We start from the raw sequence: 16,802 nt of genomic DNA on the forward strand, positions 1-16,802 counted from the left end.
CAGCTAAAAGCAAAATTAAGAGGAATATAAGGGAAAATGTATTCCTGATTTTTTCCGGATATTTTATCCCAACAGTTTTCTGGATTTTGAAAATATGACCTGGATGATCTATGTATAATAAAGTATGATGGTCCTAGTTTTTCAAGTTTCCTTTTGTGTGATTTATATGCCTGTTGTTTATATCTTTGGTAAGTGAAGTTAAAAAAAGATTTATAGTTTTGAGCTTTTTATTGGTTATGCGATTGAGAAAAAATAAAAGGAGAAAAAAACTGGTTTCTGTTTTCATGGAATTTTGTGGGAACCCTGAAGTACTAGTCCATTAACAGGTTTCTGTTTTCAATTTCCATTGTTCTCCATGTAAAAGTCTTGGTAAGCAGATTTGTGTTTTCAGGGAATTTAGTGGGCACCCTGAAGTACCTAGTAAGTAAGGAATAAACAAATTTTTATATTAAACAAGTCTTTATAAAATTTTCAGTCGTTTGACAAATTAATTTGGTGCATTCTAAGCTTCCTAATTACAGGCCTTGTTAAGAAGCGTTACGCAGCTCGCATTTTGGCTGCAAAAAGGTGATTTGCCTACGCATTCAGCAGTTTTGCGCTACGCAAAAACTTTTATCTTAAAGAATATTTAAATTATCTTTTTATGTTGTTAATGTGGCGTTTATTCAGAAGAAGAAAAGTCGTAAGTAAAAGCATTTAACCGCAATTGTAAACTAATAGATTTTTTGTTAAAGAAACAGTTTATTTAATAATTTTTTTGTTGTTATTAAAAATTAGTTAAAAAAAAAATAAAGTGTTGTAAGTTTTATCTTAAGGAATTAAATATATAAATTCCTTTTAAATATAAAAATTATTTTTTGTCATAATAGTTTAAAAATGCACGATTTGTTTTGATGTAAATTTTTTATTAATAAGATATTTTGTTTATTGTTAATTCAATAATGTAAAGTTTTAATGAGTTTCGTTTAATTTATGAAAATAAATTATGATCACGAATATATTATCGGTAACTGATAAATAATAAAAAAAAACTCTTTATTGTTTAAAAACATTATTAAAAAGAGTTCACAAAATAAATAAGAAAAAATTTATTAACAGTTAATAAAATAACAAAAAACCATCTGTAAAATTATGAGAAAATAAACAAATATTATTTTACGTTTCATGAAAAAAATATTTTTTTTTAAATAAAATTTAGTTTATATTTGAAAAAAATAATAATAATGATTTTTCAAACAGGAACTTAGATTTTATTTGTAACTTTTGTTATAGTGAAAAGGAAAAAAAAACTCTCTGTATGGTTTTTAACGCGTTAATAAAATAACTTTAATTACAATGCGGTACTTGAAAAGACGCTAGTGATGCAATATAACTCCTAGCAATACAAATTGTATTTGTTGAGTTGAGTTACTTAGAAATGCGTTACGCGTTTTCGTTACGCAGCAAAATCTCGTAACAAGGCCTGTAATTGCTATAATACACACAAGCTTAAGCAAAACGAGAAGCATTTTTTCTTTATTTATAAAAAACATATAAGCATTAATGGTTGATTTGAGCCTATTTTTCTTTTCTAAAGTTTTTGTTTTATGTAATGGCTTTAACTAAATTAAAAATTAGGTATGGTCGTTTAAAATGAATGCATTTTTTTAAACTTAAATGTTATATTTAAATTTTATTTTTTGTAGGCATGTATTTTTATACAAAATTTAAACATTTAAATTTTTTTTAATGTCTTTCTAAAAATCTTTTAAAATGTTGTTTTTTAAGTTACTTTGAATTAAGAATAAGTTAAATTAAAATCTTCCTGTTGCAATTCAATGATTTGATAGATTTGTTTTATTTGTTTCTATTTTTACAAAAAATTGTTTAAGAGCTTTTTGAAAAAAATGCTTATACAATTTAAAAATGTTATAGTTTTTTCTTTTCAATGATTTAATTTCACTTTACAATAATTTAATTGTTCACATATTAAACAATCATAAGAAGTAATGTGTTAATTGTTTTGTGTAACTTTGATAAAACATTTCAAAAAATAAGTTTTCAAGTAATTTATTTCAAGCACAATTAAAAATGTATCAAAAAGAAATTTTTTCTTCGAGTTTGAGTTTTTTGAGTTTTATTTTAAAGCTTATATATTTAAATCATCACCTCTAAACACTTGTGGTCAAGTTGTCAATAAAAGAATCATTTGCGTGTTCAGCAACAGCGTTCGATCGCACATCATTTCTGTCCAAGCCTGGTTCAAATAATTATTTGTCATGCATCACATTTAAAAGTTATTCTGAAGTTATTATATTAACAGCTTAATGCTGTTTTTTTTTTTTGCAAATACAATTTCTAGCCACAGGATGTTTATGATATATTTTAAATTAAAATGTAAGGAATTTTATTGTTAGTTATACTTTTCTTAAGGTATATATCCTGGTGTATAGACTTTAAGGTTTATTGAATTAAAGATAAACTGACCTTAACTTATACATCAGGATTTTCAAAATATTTGTTGGAGAAAATTTTTTTAATATTATTTTCTCCTATTAAGATAAACCAAATCTTCAACAGCCGCCATTCAACCAGCAGTATCCACAAGCAGTAATGTTTATTATTTTTATTAACTTATTTTTTACTGATTGTTTTTGTTATTTTATATTGTTTTCAATTTACTAAGTTACTGATTTATGCAATTTAAAATCGAATTCTAACATAGTCTTTTTTTAAACTTTAAAGTTTAATGTCCATAGTTCCACACTTGTGTGGTCTAGACATGTAATTTTTTTACTTATATATGACATAAAGTAGTTAGTACAATATTTTGCATCTGATGCCTTCCCGAGTGTTATCTTGTTTTGCAGATCAAAGCTGAGTATTTATTTATATTACCTCTAGGACTATCATCTAAGGTTAACAAGTCCTGCCTCTACCCACAAATAAATTAATGGTTTTATACCATTCCTTTTTTGCCCAGGCTAAGAATCCTCACTTGCTCCACCCTCATTGGCTCTTTTTCCTTCATAGAATTTAATTCTTTTTGAATTTATAGAACTTATATTCGTACTAAAGGTATTAACAGATTTTGTTAAGCTATTTTACAAATTTATGCTGCAAAGATTTTACAGTGATAAACGATAATAGATTTTCTTTTTGTTTAATGGTCTTTTTATTATTAATTTTTCTAATTTAAGAATTCATTAGATGGTGAATATATACAGGGTTGTCGAAATGAAAGTTTTTTTATGGCTTGACTCTGGCTCCTAAAAAATGTCCTACTTTTGGAATATTTTTTTGATCACATTTGCCGACCCAAATTCAAACTAATTACAGCAATTAATTTTTAACTAACTTTCATGATTACTAGGTTAATGTATTACTATCACTACTCTTGCATCTGAAAAAAAAAATGTTTTTGGTAAATAAACAATTTTTTCATGTATAATTACGCAAAACTAAAGTTTTTAATTCTAATTTTAGTTCTAATTTTACCCAGTGGGGACAATACCTAAAAAAAGACGTCTTTTTTGAACGTTTCAAAGACGTCCAAAACATTCAAAAGATGTCCAAAGCGTTCAAAAAGTATTCAAAAGACCACTTTCTTACGTCCCGTACTCACTGGATAGTATTATTTATATATGAATAACCTTTGATAATTAAATTGCGCATCAAATATTTAACAACATAATATCAATATAAAAATGTAACATAAGGCAATATATGTAATACTGTAAGAATGTTACCATATATAATTTACTTGTTTGTTTTTTCTTCATAATAAAGCATATTAAAAAGTGCTTTTAAAAGATAGTATTTTATTGAGTACAAAATTGTTAAAATATTCGTTTTTATTACAATTTGGCAAGACTTTAACTGTTAAAAAAAATATTTTCAAAAAAAATAGAAGTTCAATAAATAATTCATTCAACAAATAGTTAAAAATTAATGAATAGAATTTGTCCACAATAAAAAAAACATACATTCAATTCTTTTAAAAAGCACTTATAATTTAAAAATAAGACAACCATCTAAATAACAGATTTTCACTGATTTCTTTTGGAATCTTTTGTTATATTTTTTTGTAGATTCTGTGGGTTTATTCAAGAAAATAGTAAATAAACCTGAGGGAAGGGAGAGCCGCTCTATTTTTGCGGCTCCAGTTCCGACTCCAAAAAACAGTGGCTCCACAAGCCTTTATATATATGTATATATATGGTTTATTAACTTGATTAGTCTAAGTGTGTCTTTACATCATTCAGTGGAACAATCATGTAAAGATATAACTATCAAAACCTGATTTAAATAGCAATTTAAATTAACTTTTAAATGAAAAAAGTTTATTTAAATAGCAATTTAAATAAACTTTTTTCATTTAGAATATTTAAACAGTCTTCTGAAATAGTTTATACTGAAAACATGAAGCAGTATTTAAACGTGGATAAAAAAATTTTACCGCATTTGTGAAATAATTTACTGCATTTATTTTTGATAAAAAAAAAATCAGACAGTTAAATGATTTTTTAAAGAGAGAAAAAATTCTTTTTACAAATTCTATAAAAATTTTTTTATAAAAAAGTAACTTTTTTATGTTCATTTTAAATTCAACTATTTTGTTTATTTATACAAATCAATAAAAAATTTTCATGCCATTACAAAAGTACTCAGTGTATAAATATAACTGTAAATTCATTGCCAGATAAATCATAATCAAGCCTTTAGGCAAAATTAACTTGGAGAATTTTTTTTTAGTAAAATTTATGTAGCAAATTCACGAAAAGATGTTGTTTTTTTGTTTGTTTTGAAATGGCTTTTATACAAAAGTTTTTTTTATTAGTTTTTAGTTTTTTATTGAGTTTATAGATTGACCTAAGAATAAATATCAAAAAAAATTGTTAACTAGTTCTTTTTACTGTTAAATTAAACAAGTTTTATCATTAACTAAAAATTTTAATTAAAAAAATATTTTATTAAAAATCAATTCAGTTATTATTTTCTCCTTCCTAATTTCAAACGTGATTTTATACTCTCATAAGCTGAACAAGTGTTGCTTATGGCGCCAAGAGGTTTGATCAGAACTTTAAACTGAATTTGGTAGAACATGCTAGGAAGTGCTGCTGCTACAGTAACTAAGGGTTTGGACTGCCCCATCCTCAACTCTTAGTTAAAACAATTAGAAAATCCATTTACTTAAATTTCATAAAATCATTCAACTTTTGAAAATGTTTGAAATAGTTTACAACATGCTACTTTAATTTGCTTTGTTGACAGATTTTAGATATGACGTTAAACTATACCTTTTAATTTTTTTTGCACTTTTTTTTTTTAAATTTATTTCATGCGTGGTGATAAAAATCCTTTTGCGTAAATGCTTGAAGTTCTAAATTTTATTTTTCGAATAAGAATATTTAATGCATCATTTTAATATTATAATAATATATAATAATTATTGTATTTAATTCAGAATATACATATTTTTAATGCTTTTTATTTTTCACTTGTTTTTCTTTTCTTTAAATCTTTTTAATAAAAGTTTTTATTTTCTTGTAAATTTTTTATTTTCTTGTAAAACTTCAGCAGTTTTTAATGACTATAATGAGCAGAGAAATAAGATGTGCAGTTTTTTTCTTTAGAGTTGTTACCTTTAAAGATTGAAATTCTTGTTTTGTTATTATTTGAAATTGTTGCACGTTACTAAACATTTTCTCGCACAACTGTACTTTTTTTTCTTCTTCTTCCTATTTAATCTTTTTATTTAATTTTCTTGAAGCAATAAATAAATTATTTTTGCATAAATTTAAATTTATCGATAGCACATTTGCACTTTTTTTTCTTCTATTAATGAAGTATTTTTTTTTTAATATTTTACAAAAATTGGTTTGATGTTTAAAAAAAATAAATTTATATTAAATTATTTGGATGTTATCAAACTCAACCCTCGGAATTAGGGAAAATGAGGTCGGCAATAATTTGCTGACCTCAATTTTTTTGAGGTCGGCATCAGTTCGGCAAAAACTATTTGATACAAAGGTCTAACCATAAAACATAGAAACAAGGTTGGGAAAAAATTGCCGACCCTAATTCCAAGGGTTGTCAAACTTCATTTTTTAATTAAATGGAAATCTGTGCGCACAAGATCTGTTTTAAACTATTAACATTCGCTTGTAATTTGAATGTTAGTTCAAATTACCAGCTAATGTTAATAGTTAGGATTTCTATTTTAAAATGTATTAAGTTTATTTGAAATTGTTTTAAAATGGAATACAAATTCGTTAATTTTTAAGCGTTGTCCATTATTTTTGTATATAAAAAATTCAGTCATAAAAGAACTAAGGTATAAATTTTGACCATCCAAAAAAAGCAATTGACCCTCAATTTCATGCGTTAGCCGGTCAAATTAATCGCTCACCTTTTTTTTTATTTTCCACGCTGTATACACATATATATGTGTGTGTATGTATATTTGTATGTGTGTGTATGTATATATGTGTGTGTGTCTATATATATATATATATATATATATATATATATATATATATATATATATATATATATATATATATATATATATATATATATATATATCAAAATAACAGTAATAATAAAGTTAATCATAAATTACTTATTTTTAACATTATTTAGGGTAATTACCAAGCTCCACCACAGCAAAGTTATGGAGGCGGAGGAGGTGGTTACAACTCGTCTGCAGGCAATTATTCCTCTAGTGGAGGGAACTACAATTCTTATCCACAAGATGATGCTGTAAGTGGTGATGGATATAATTCTTATGGAAGTAGTGGCATTGGAGGGGGAGGTGGTAGGGGTGGTGGCGGAGGTGGTAGGGGTGGTAGCAGAGGATATAGTGGTGGTTATAAAGATCATTCTGATGGTGATAGTAGTGGAAGTGGTGGTGGCTACAACTCAAGAGGTGGAAGTAACAGGTATTTTTTTATGTATTAAATTTTATTAAACATGAGATTTATTAACCTTTTTCTAATTATAATTTTTCATAAATTAGTTTGTGGTTCCATGATTTTTTAGAACATTTATTATCGATGGTTAAATCTACCAAATATTTGGTAAAATAAAATTGTTTTTTTGTTGGCTGTATTAATTTTAAGATCAATCTTGGGAGACTTAACTTTTGCAACCAAGTTCCTTAAGAAAATCCAAATAAGAAATCCCTTATATGATTATATAAAATAATAATAAATTCCTATAAAAAATTCCTCTCCTTATAAAAACAAAAACAAAATATATCTGGACTTTTTAATAATTGTAAAATAGTAAAATACCATAAATTGTAAAGTATCATGTTGTAAATAGTGCTAAAATGTTCTATGTTAAAATGTCATATGCCCAATGTTATAACTACATATTATATAATACACAAATTTAGTAGGGTAAATAGTAAAGTTGTAAAATAGTAAGATTTCTTTAAAACATTACTATCATATATAACATTTACAGCAGGAATTAAGTAAAATAAAGCCAGTTATCAAGATGTTTATCATACACTTTCAAGAGATAAAAGTAATGTTAAATGTTTGAGGGAGTAGGACTTTGTGGTTTAAAATTTTGGAGTCCATTTTTTATCATCTATAATTCAAAAATTGTTTTATTACTTCTTGGCTTCTTAAAAGATAAGTAATGGACTTAAAAGATAAGTAATGGACTTAAAAGAGACTTATTTTGGAGTTCTAAGTATAAATCACAAGGTCCTAGAATACTCATTGACTGAGCAATTAGATAAGATTTTGGTGGTTCTCAACCCAAGAGTCCTGCTTGAATCTTTTTTATTTCTAGTTTCTTTTATTATTTAATGTGCTTATTTTTAAAAAAGCTTCAAATTTAAAGAAACAGTAATAAGGTCTTTATTTAATATTATTGAATAAATATCTAAAGTTTTACTTGTTTTATTAAATATTTAACTAATCTTTAATAAACATGGTTAAATATTTTTTAAATCTTTTCAACCAAGGTTTTTATTTAAAATATGAAAACATGCAAGTGGTGTTTTTAATTTTTAAATTTTGATTTAAATGATTACATTTTGTTGATAAACAAACTATTTATTTTCATAATAGTTATTAGGTTTTTGTAAATTTAACACATTTGTCTCAAGTGGATGTCTTATTTAACAAAAAAAAAATTCTTTCAATGAAATGTTAGTAAAAGATTTTTTATTAATAAATTTACTTGAGACTAAAAGTCATACATTTAAAATATTGTTTAAAAAAGTTTGTGTGTTAACTTGAAGTCTTATTAAGCTAAATTTGTAATTTTCTTTTTACAAATTATTTTACTAACTGCAAATTTTGAAATTCTCAACAATTATGATATATACTTACTTTTCCTCTGGTAAATGTGACACTTAACTTTTAAAGCATACTTAGTGTCTAGTTTATAAAATGCCTTATAATGACCAATTATAACATTTGCAGAAAATTATATATATTAAATAATCTGCTATCCTATTTAAAGTGATTAATTGATTGTTTTACGACTCAAAAAATGTTTTAACATTTTAAAAACAATAATAAAGTGGTTAAAATAATAACTGTTAATGTGTTATAATGCTATTAAAATGATTTAAAGCAGTAAAATCAACATAAAATTTTCATAACTTTAATTTGGCATAACTTTTGACTTGCCTGTAAAAAATTTCAATAGCTGTGTATAGATTATGCAAACTTTTAAATAAATATTTCTTATCCCCGATTTACTTAAAAACAGTTTAATTTAATAAGTCTACAATTTTTTATTTTCATGTTATCAAATTATGATTAGTAATTCAAAGATAAAGCTTGGTAAATATTTTATGCACAAAGCTGAAAGGTTTTTTAACCCTTACCTGCCTAGCCATAAAATTTATATGTTTTCACAATTATGCATTGGTTTCTTTTATTTGAATGTTGAAACATTTAAATAACAATGATAATGTGTAGTTGTGAAAACATAAAACATAAGTTAAAATATTATTTTGCAGTGTTCCCTTATGCAAATGTTAGGCAGGAAAAGGTTAAAGCTTTTACTAAAGCTGTTTTATAATGAATATTTAGCCTAAATAAAATAAAAGCTATGCTTTACCCAACAAAAATTTTTAAAATGTGATGTTTTGTTTTTGGGAGTTATGACTGTTGAATTTTTTGGATAAAATATTATACTAAAAAGTGAGCTATTTTTGGGTATAAAGTATTTGTTAATATGCATTACAAATTTATAATAATAAACATTACAAATTTTGTTAAAACCAACAAATCAACAATTTTGGCTAGTTCAATTTGTTAACTTTACAAAAAAAGTTTTATCCAAATTATTGTCTCAGTTTATCTTTGTATGGCCTGTGTATTTATACTGACTTAATGAGTTTTAGTGTCATGGGATATGGTTATCCCATTGTAAATGCTGTAACATAAACATGTATTTTTAACTCCATACAGTTATGGTGGTCGAGGAGGTTCAAAAGGAGGTTCTAATTTTGGTGGTAAGTTAAATAGAGAGGTACATAATTCCTTTTATTAAAACATGTCCATTTCTAATAGCTTTTTAAATATGTTTAATTAAATTGTTTTAAAATTTTCCTTGTAAATGATTATTTATTAGTTAGCAAGTAAGTTATCATAAAAATAAAATTGTTATCATTATATTAGTGATGAGTACTTTCTTAATGCATTTAAGTAGTAAATTTTTATTTAATTTAGAAAATGCTATTCTTAAATTGTATCCCAAGTTTAGAGATTTAAAAGTAAATAAAAATTTTCTTTAAAAAAAAAAAATGAAGTTTAAACTTTTTCCCACTTTTCATTTTTAGTTGCACTTTAAATAAGAGATAAAATTTTAAAATTTAACTATTAGAGTGCTCAAATATAAACAAAAAAAATTTTCTTATAAAAGCATATTAGTTATCAGGCCTTGTTTTAAATAAAAAAATGGCTTAGCACATTAGCTCTTTGTGATTTTGACGTCATAATGTTATCTTTAGTATTTTTTATTTATTTAAGGACATTAACTTCTTTTAAACTACCTCAGTAGAATAATTTACCGCAAAAGAAGTTTAATTTACTAAGAAAAACAAATCTAGAAGTGTTATTTTGTAATATATTGTACATATTGTGGAATGTCTATTTTGTTTCTTTTTTTTTTTTTGTTTTGCTTCTCTTTTTTTGCTTGTTTGTTTGTTTTAATTTGAAATTAAATTTAATATTACTTATTTTATTATCATTTAGCATAAATTAGTTTCATTCTTTTCTCAACATATATAAGGCGGTAGTGGTGTAGTAGGAAAGCGCTCGCTTTATAAGCGAGAGGTTCTGAGTTTGATTTCCACCACATTCCTGGTAGCACTGCGCTCAACTTGTTTCTCTGTGCAGCGTCCTTGTTTGTGTTTCGGAGTTATAGAATTTAGCAAGGGTTATACCACAAATAAGTAGCCTCCTCGTCTGTAGTGACCTTCTCACAAAAAAAATATACAAGTATAAATGAATTAAAATGTTTTTGTTTTTTTTCGCTGTTTCTCAAAATTCCGGCGTTGCAAATAATAATATTTTACTTTTAAAGTTATTAACAAACAAAAAATATTACTTGTTGCAAAGAAATAAACTTAATTAAAAAGTTAATTACTTTAACAGTGCCTTTTTCTTTTGTTTTGTTTGATGAAAAAAGAATTAAGTTTCCAATTACCATTTATACAAAAATATACCATTGTGCTTTCACTTGCCTTAAGACAAAAAGTTTAACGTACACTTTATGAATATTTTTGTTTCAGTGTTACATAACATGTTTACAAGAAATTTAAATTTTAATAATTAATTAATTTGTAATAATAATTAATAACTTTTTTTTTTTTTTTTTTTTTTTTTTGATAAAATCTATCCTTTTAACAAAACAAACTAAATTTAAAATATCAAGTGTTGCTAATATTAAGATAAAATTTAATGTGTACTTATTTCATTTTTTAAAGTTGGTAGTTATTTTTGTTATTCTTTGTTATGAGAAATTGTCTTAACCACTTAACGAATTTGCTCGACATATGTCGAGCAAACTTTTTTAGCCAAAAAAAATTTGCTCGAGATATGTCGAGCATTACCAAAAATTGGTATACTTTGAGAGCTAGCTCGCTATATGTCGAGCAAAGCTTCTGATTGGTTATTATGATATCTGATGCGCTTCCTGTACGATAAACTCTTCTTTTTATGACTGCCACGCGCCAGTGTTTACACATGGGCGGTTGGAAGTGCATTGCATTGTTTCGTGACTTTTTTTTAAGTGATTGATAATTTTGCATGAATTATCTGTTGCGTAACCTGCATTGTTGAATTATTTGTGCCCATTTTTTGTGTTACTTATAAATATGATGGATTCCGACAGTGACGAAGGAAGTTTATTGGGCGATACTGACTCAGTTCATGTTAGTTCGTCTGACGAGGAGAGGAGTGATTCCAGTGACAGTGAAGGTTTCTCAGACGATGATTCTGAAGAAGATGAGCCTACGCTTGCAGACGTGCGTGCATGGCAAATTGAACCTCAACCAACGATACCTCATCCTAGGTTTCCATTTGTTTTCGGCAACCAAAATATTCCTGCTGATGGAAATGCATTAGACTTTTTGAATTTATATTTTGACGATGAACTAATCAATATTATTGTCACTGAAACAAATCGGTATGCATTGCAGAAAAGCGATAGAGATTTTCCTAATACCAATGCAAGGGAGATTCGTGTATTTCTCGCACTCGTAATGTTGCAAGGCAACATTACGAGTGCGATAATACACGATAGTAATAAATGATACGATAATACGATAGTAATAAATATACGATAATACGATAGTAATAAAATCATAAATTTATAAATTTATTGAAATCAACTTTATATTTTATTGTTTAGAAATAGAGGAAATTAAGTTTGCAACTAGGTTCACTTCAATTTTTCAAGAATTTTGCAAGAATTTTATGCAATATTGCAATGCTCGACATATGTCGAGCAAGTTTTCAAAGGTCAATTAGGAAGGTCATAAATTATTAAAATATATTAAAATTTAATAATTATTATTATTTTCCTTTTTTGCATGGTTAAAACAGTAAAATCAATTAAAAAAAAAAATAGATTTGTTTTTGACACACTTTTGAAAATTAATAGGTTCGTTAAGTGGTTAATTAATATTCTTGCACTTGCAAGGTAACTTAAAAAGTTTCTATTATGTTTTCTTTATGATTTCTTATTTTATGCACCTATAACATCTTTTTTTTTTCTTTTTTCTTTTTCTATTACTGAATATTTTTGATGAAAAAGTTCGATTAATAAAAATAAAGTTTACTTTGTTTTTTTGAGTTATTTGTAAATAGCGCGAATATCAAATGTAATTGTCACACTAACTTTTTTTACATAATCCTCATTTGAACTTCATAAGTGTTATTATAAAGTTAATTATTTTTTTTATCTTACCGCTTAAATGATCTCTTTAGACTTAAAAATATTTTAAAATGATAAAAATTGGCTTACCGCTTACATTTAATGGCTTAGCTTGTACATAAACGACCAGTTTATGCTTTAAAACAAAGCCTGATTCGCATGAATACATAGTATTCGAAAAACCAAATTTTAATAGTTTTGTTGAATTACTTCTTAAATGCATTGAGTTAAAATGCTGTTTGTTTTCTAAAAATTCAATTGTTTTTATTTTATCCTATTATACAGAAAGCAAGCTTGGTATGTTTAAAAAATTATTAAAAAGTTACGTAAAATAACCTATAAACATTTCATTTTAGTAATATTTTACACTTTTTATTAAGTTAGACTCAAATCGATGTTGTAGGTTTCATTAATACATTTATTTAACTAAATGTATTAGAATAGAATACTCTTAAGAGAGATGGGTGAATGTGAGTTTAATAGACTCACAATTTAGTTCAAGTTTTACTTAGTAACTAAATTATTATAAATTGTAATTATTAGGCTAATGCAATTTTGTTGACCATCAATAAAATATTAGTAGAATTTTGTTGAGTTCAAATTTCACACAGTAACTAAATTATTACGAATTCCAAATAATAAGTTCAGGTATTTTTGTCGACCAGCAGTGAAGTAATATTACAATCCATTATGTCGTCATTATTCAAAGGAAATGTACTAACTCTAAAAACATTATTTTGAGATAATGAATAAGTAATAACAAATAAGTAATAACAAATAAGTAATAACAAATAAGTAATAACAAATAAGTAATAACAAATAAGTAATAACAAATAAGTAATAACAAATAAGTAATAACAAATAAGTAATAACAAATAAGTAATAACAAATAAGTAATAACAAATAAGTAATAACAAATAAGTTTTTGCATAATAGTTAAAATAAGTTTTCGTGTAACAGTTGAAATAAAAAATGTTAACTCATTAATAATTGATTAATTAAATTTGTGTGGTATATACAACGCTAGAGAATTTAAAATACTAAATAGTGGTATAAATAACTCCATACTGCCAAAAATGGACATTTCCTTTGTATACTGTCGATATATAATTAAAATAACTTTTTTTAATGTCAAGTAATATTTGCTTTTTACCTAAATAGAGATGGGCTCAGACATTTTACTATTTTAATATTAAGTTATGCACTTTAATAATAGTGATAGGATGTCTCAAAAGCACTCAAGTGTTTATTTTACGCTTTTACCAGGACTTCGTTCTGGTGCATTAAGTTAAGGAGTTTTGAAAATTTATGATAAGAAAAACATACTTAAGGAGTCCTGAAATATATATTATCTTTTAAATTGAGTCTCTGTTTCACATGAGGACTCTACATTTCAAAGTAATTAATTTCATTCCTGAAGTATGCTTTTCCATATAGACTTTAAAAGTTTTAAAGCTATTTTTAAGCTCTATCAAAATATAATGTGTATATGGGTAATAATAGGTATTTAATTCTAAGCCCTGGAGTCTTTTTTGTTACATCTTATTTTTGCCTAACATCTTTTAATAAACTTGCTGGTAAAATTTTTTTTTTGAAAAACCTTTGTCTTATATCTTTAGTGTTTGCTTCTGTTAATAGGGTAAAAATTAAAATGCCTGAAATGTTCTTTTTGTCTTCGTGTAAGAACTAAAAATACTAAATAGCATTTTGGTTTTGTGGAGTAGATTTATTCAAAACTATGGGTTGGCGTCCTGAAATTTTTGTGAAGTTTATTAGCAACAATTTTTCTCTTTAATTTTTTTTTAAAAGTCAGTACTGAGTTGTGAAAAGATAAAATTTTAAACATTTTGTGTAAATTTTTCTGAAGGTGCTAAACATTACACTTAACTGCAGTTATGCTGTTTTAAAGTTTGTTACATTAAATATATTTTTGTGAAATGTTTTATTTGCTTACAAATTTGCTGCTAGTAGTTGTAAGAATAATAATTTATCTGTAAGATTATATTTTTAAGACAAAAAGATATTTTTACTATTGGTAAAATTTCACTAATTAGTAGTTCTAAGAGCTCTAGTTTCATCATATTTGCGCACATTAGTTTGTAAAAAATTTATTGATGTCTTTATAATAAAAGGAATCAAAATTTATTTAAAGCATTTATACACTAAGCTCTATAGCACTTTAACTACAACATCTTGTTAAAAATGTAAATAAAACAATTTCCAGGAAAGATTTGTTTTTCATTAAATCATTTTGATACAAATTTAGTTGTGGACTTTTGGCTCACTGACTAGAGAAATATGCTAAGTTGCTTTTTTTTTGTACAGTAGAATTTAAACTGCTTTAGGTTTCAAGGCACCAATCCGGTATTAAAAAATAAACAGTTTTGACTGACATGAAAAGATGTTGTCATTTAGTTTTTTTTTCTACTTTTTTTTTTTTTAAGTTTTTCAAATTACTCAATACTTTTTACTTCGCTTTTTTACATATTGTTATTTTCTAATTATATAATGGCTGATATTATTTAGTTTTTCCTCAGATTTTTATGTCTTGCTCATAACAGTTTTGCTATGCCCAATATACATAAATGATGTGTGATTTTTAGTGAATTTGAAAACAACTCTAATTTAAAAAAAGTTGTAAACTGATTAAATTCCAAAAATATTGCCTAAATAACAAGACTACAAAATATTTAAGTAATATATTTATTTTTACCTTTCAGAGCTTTTTCATCTTTTAGTAGTTAAATCAGGCCTTCCCCGGAGAGGCGTGCGGTCGGTCGCTTTGAGTGACCACGCATATGTATATATATTTTTTGAGAGTTTGGCCACGGTTTTTTAGCATATATTAATAACGCATTTTTAAAAAGGCGCTGAAAAAACCTAACTAAATTGTCGTATTATTTTATTATTTTTATTCATAATTTATTCTTATTATTAATATAAAAATATGAACATAAAAATGAAATATATATATTTATACTTATTTAAAAAAAAAAATTTTTTCTTATTACAATTTTTTTTTTTTTATGTCTAGTAAACATAAAAAAAAAATTATTTATTTATATTTATTTTTTATTTATTTATATTATAATTATTTATAATATATTTTTAGGTGTTGATTTTTTCAGCAACGATATTTGAGACAAGTCGAAAAAATAAACAGAAAATGTGACCGAAAACTTTTTTAATCTATTTTGAAAAATATGCTCTACCGACGCGGGATGCGAACCCGGGACTCCGCGGTGCTATGTAATGTCTTGACCGAATGAGCTAAACATTCTTAACTTTGTAGATAATAATTCTTCTAGAACTTAGAAATTATTTTTTGTAGAAAGACATACTTATGCAAAAAAATTTAAAATTAGAAAAAAAAATATGTAAAATTAAAAAAAAAAATATTTTGTTATAAGAAAAAAAAATTCAAAAAATATATATATATATATTATTTTTATGTTATTATTTCCTTATTAATGAAAAGAATAAATTATTAAAAAAATTACAAAATAATACAACGAATTTAATTTGATTTTTTCAGCGCCTTTTTAAAAATGCGTTATTTTTAATATATGCTAAAAAAACGTGGCAGAGTTATCCAAAAAAAAAAAGTATATCCGTGTTCACTCAAGGCGTGCGACCGCACGCCTCTCCTGGGAAGGCCTGTTAAATGTAGCTCATAAGTTCTTCATATCAGCTATGTTATATTTAAAAAAAAACATAAGGTTTTGTTTAAAAGTATTTATTTTATTAATATATTTATGTCACTTTTAATGATTATTTTACATTAAATTTTAGGCAGCAACCAAGTTAAAGATGGTGAGTAATTTTAATTTTTATAGTTCATACACATACACACATTAGTACCTTTCAGGGTTTATTATTACATGAAATGCTAGATAATTTCATTAATAATAAAGTTGTGTTGCCCTTTAAGAACCTAAAAAAGACTTTTACTCTAAAATGGTTTTTAAAAAGTATTAAATTAATTAGGAAAGTTCTTTAAACTATATAGGAGTGTTTTACTTTTTTATTTACAAAAAACGCTTTTGAAAGGCAAGTAAAAAAAAGTAATTTTGTATTTAATATTTTCGTCTATCTAAACATTAGGCATGCACTAAATGCAGTTTTTAGCCAGACAACTGAACCTACGACCATGAACGTTAGCCTTAAAATTTTGTTTGAGATATTATGAGCAAACTTTGAAATGTCTCATTGTTTTAGTAGTGTAAATAAATTATTTAATTAAATGTTTAATAGTTTTTATTGGAAAAATAATTTAAAGATTTAATGAGTACTATTTTTAATTATACAATATAACTTATAATATAAACTTTAATATTTGTAGTTTATACTAAAATCTACAAATGTAAAAGTCAGCCAACAAAAATAAATGTACAACATTTAACGTA

General features: G+C 25.1%; 1 protein-coding gene across 1 annotated transcript in view; it reads left to right on the forward strand.

Annotated features, from left to right (window-relative positions):
* LOC100197414 (RNA-binding protein cabeza) overlaps positions 1 to 16,802 on the forward strand; it is a 28,594-nt gene that overhangs the window by 4,198 nt on the left and 7,594 nt on the right. Inside the window, exons 4-7 of the mRNA XM_065807422.1 lie at positions 2,540 to 2,589; positions 6,625 to 6,923; positions 9,426 to 9,469; positions 16,189 to 16,209. Coding sequence (XP_065663494.1) covers positions 2,540 to 2,589; positions 6,625 to 6,923; positions 9,426 to 9,469; positions 16,189 to 16,209 — 414 coding nt within the window. The remainder of the gene's footprint in view (positions 1 to 2,539; positions 2,590 to 6,624; positions 6,924 to 9,425; positions 9,470 to 16,188; positions 16,210 to 16,802) is intronic.

The sequence above is a fragment of the Hydra vulgaris genome, chromosome 10, assembly GCF_038396675.1.
Source record: "Hydra vulgaris chromosome 10, alternate assembly HydraT2T_AEP".
NCBI classification, from domain to species: Eukaryota; Metazoa; Cnidaria; class Hydrozoa; order Anthoathecata; family Hydridae; genus Hydra; species Hydra vulgaris.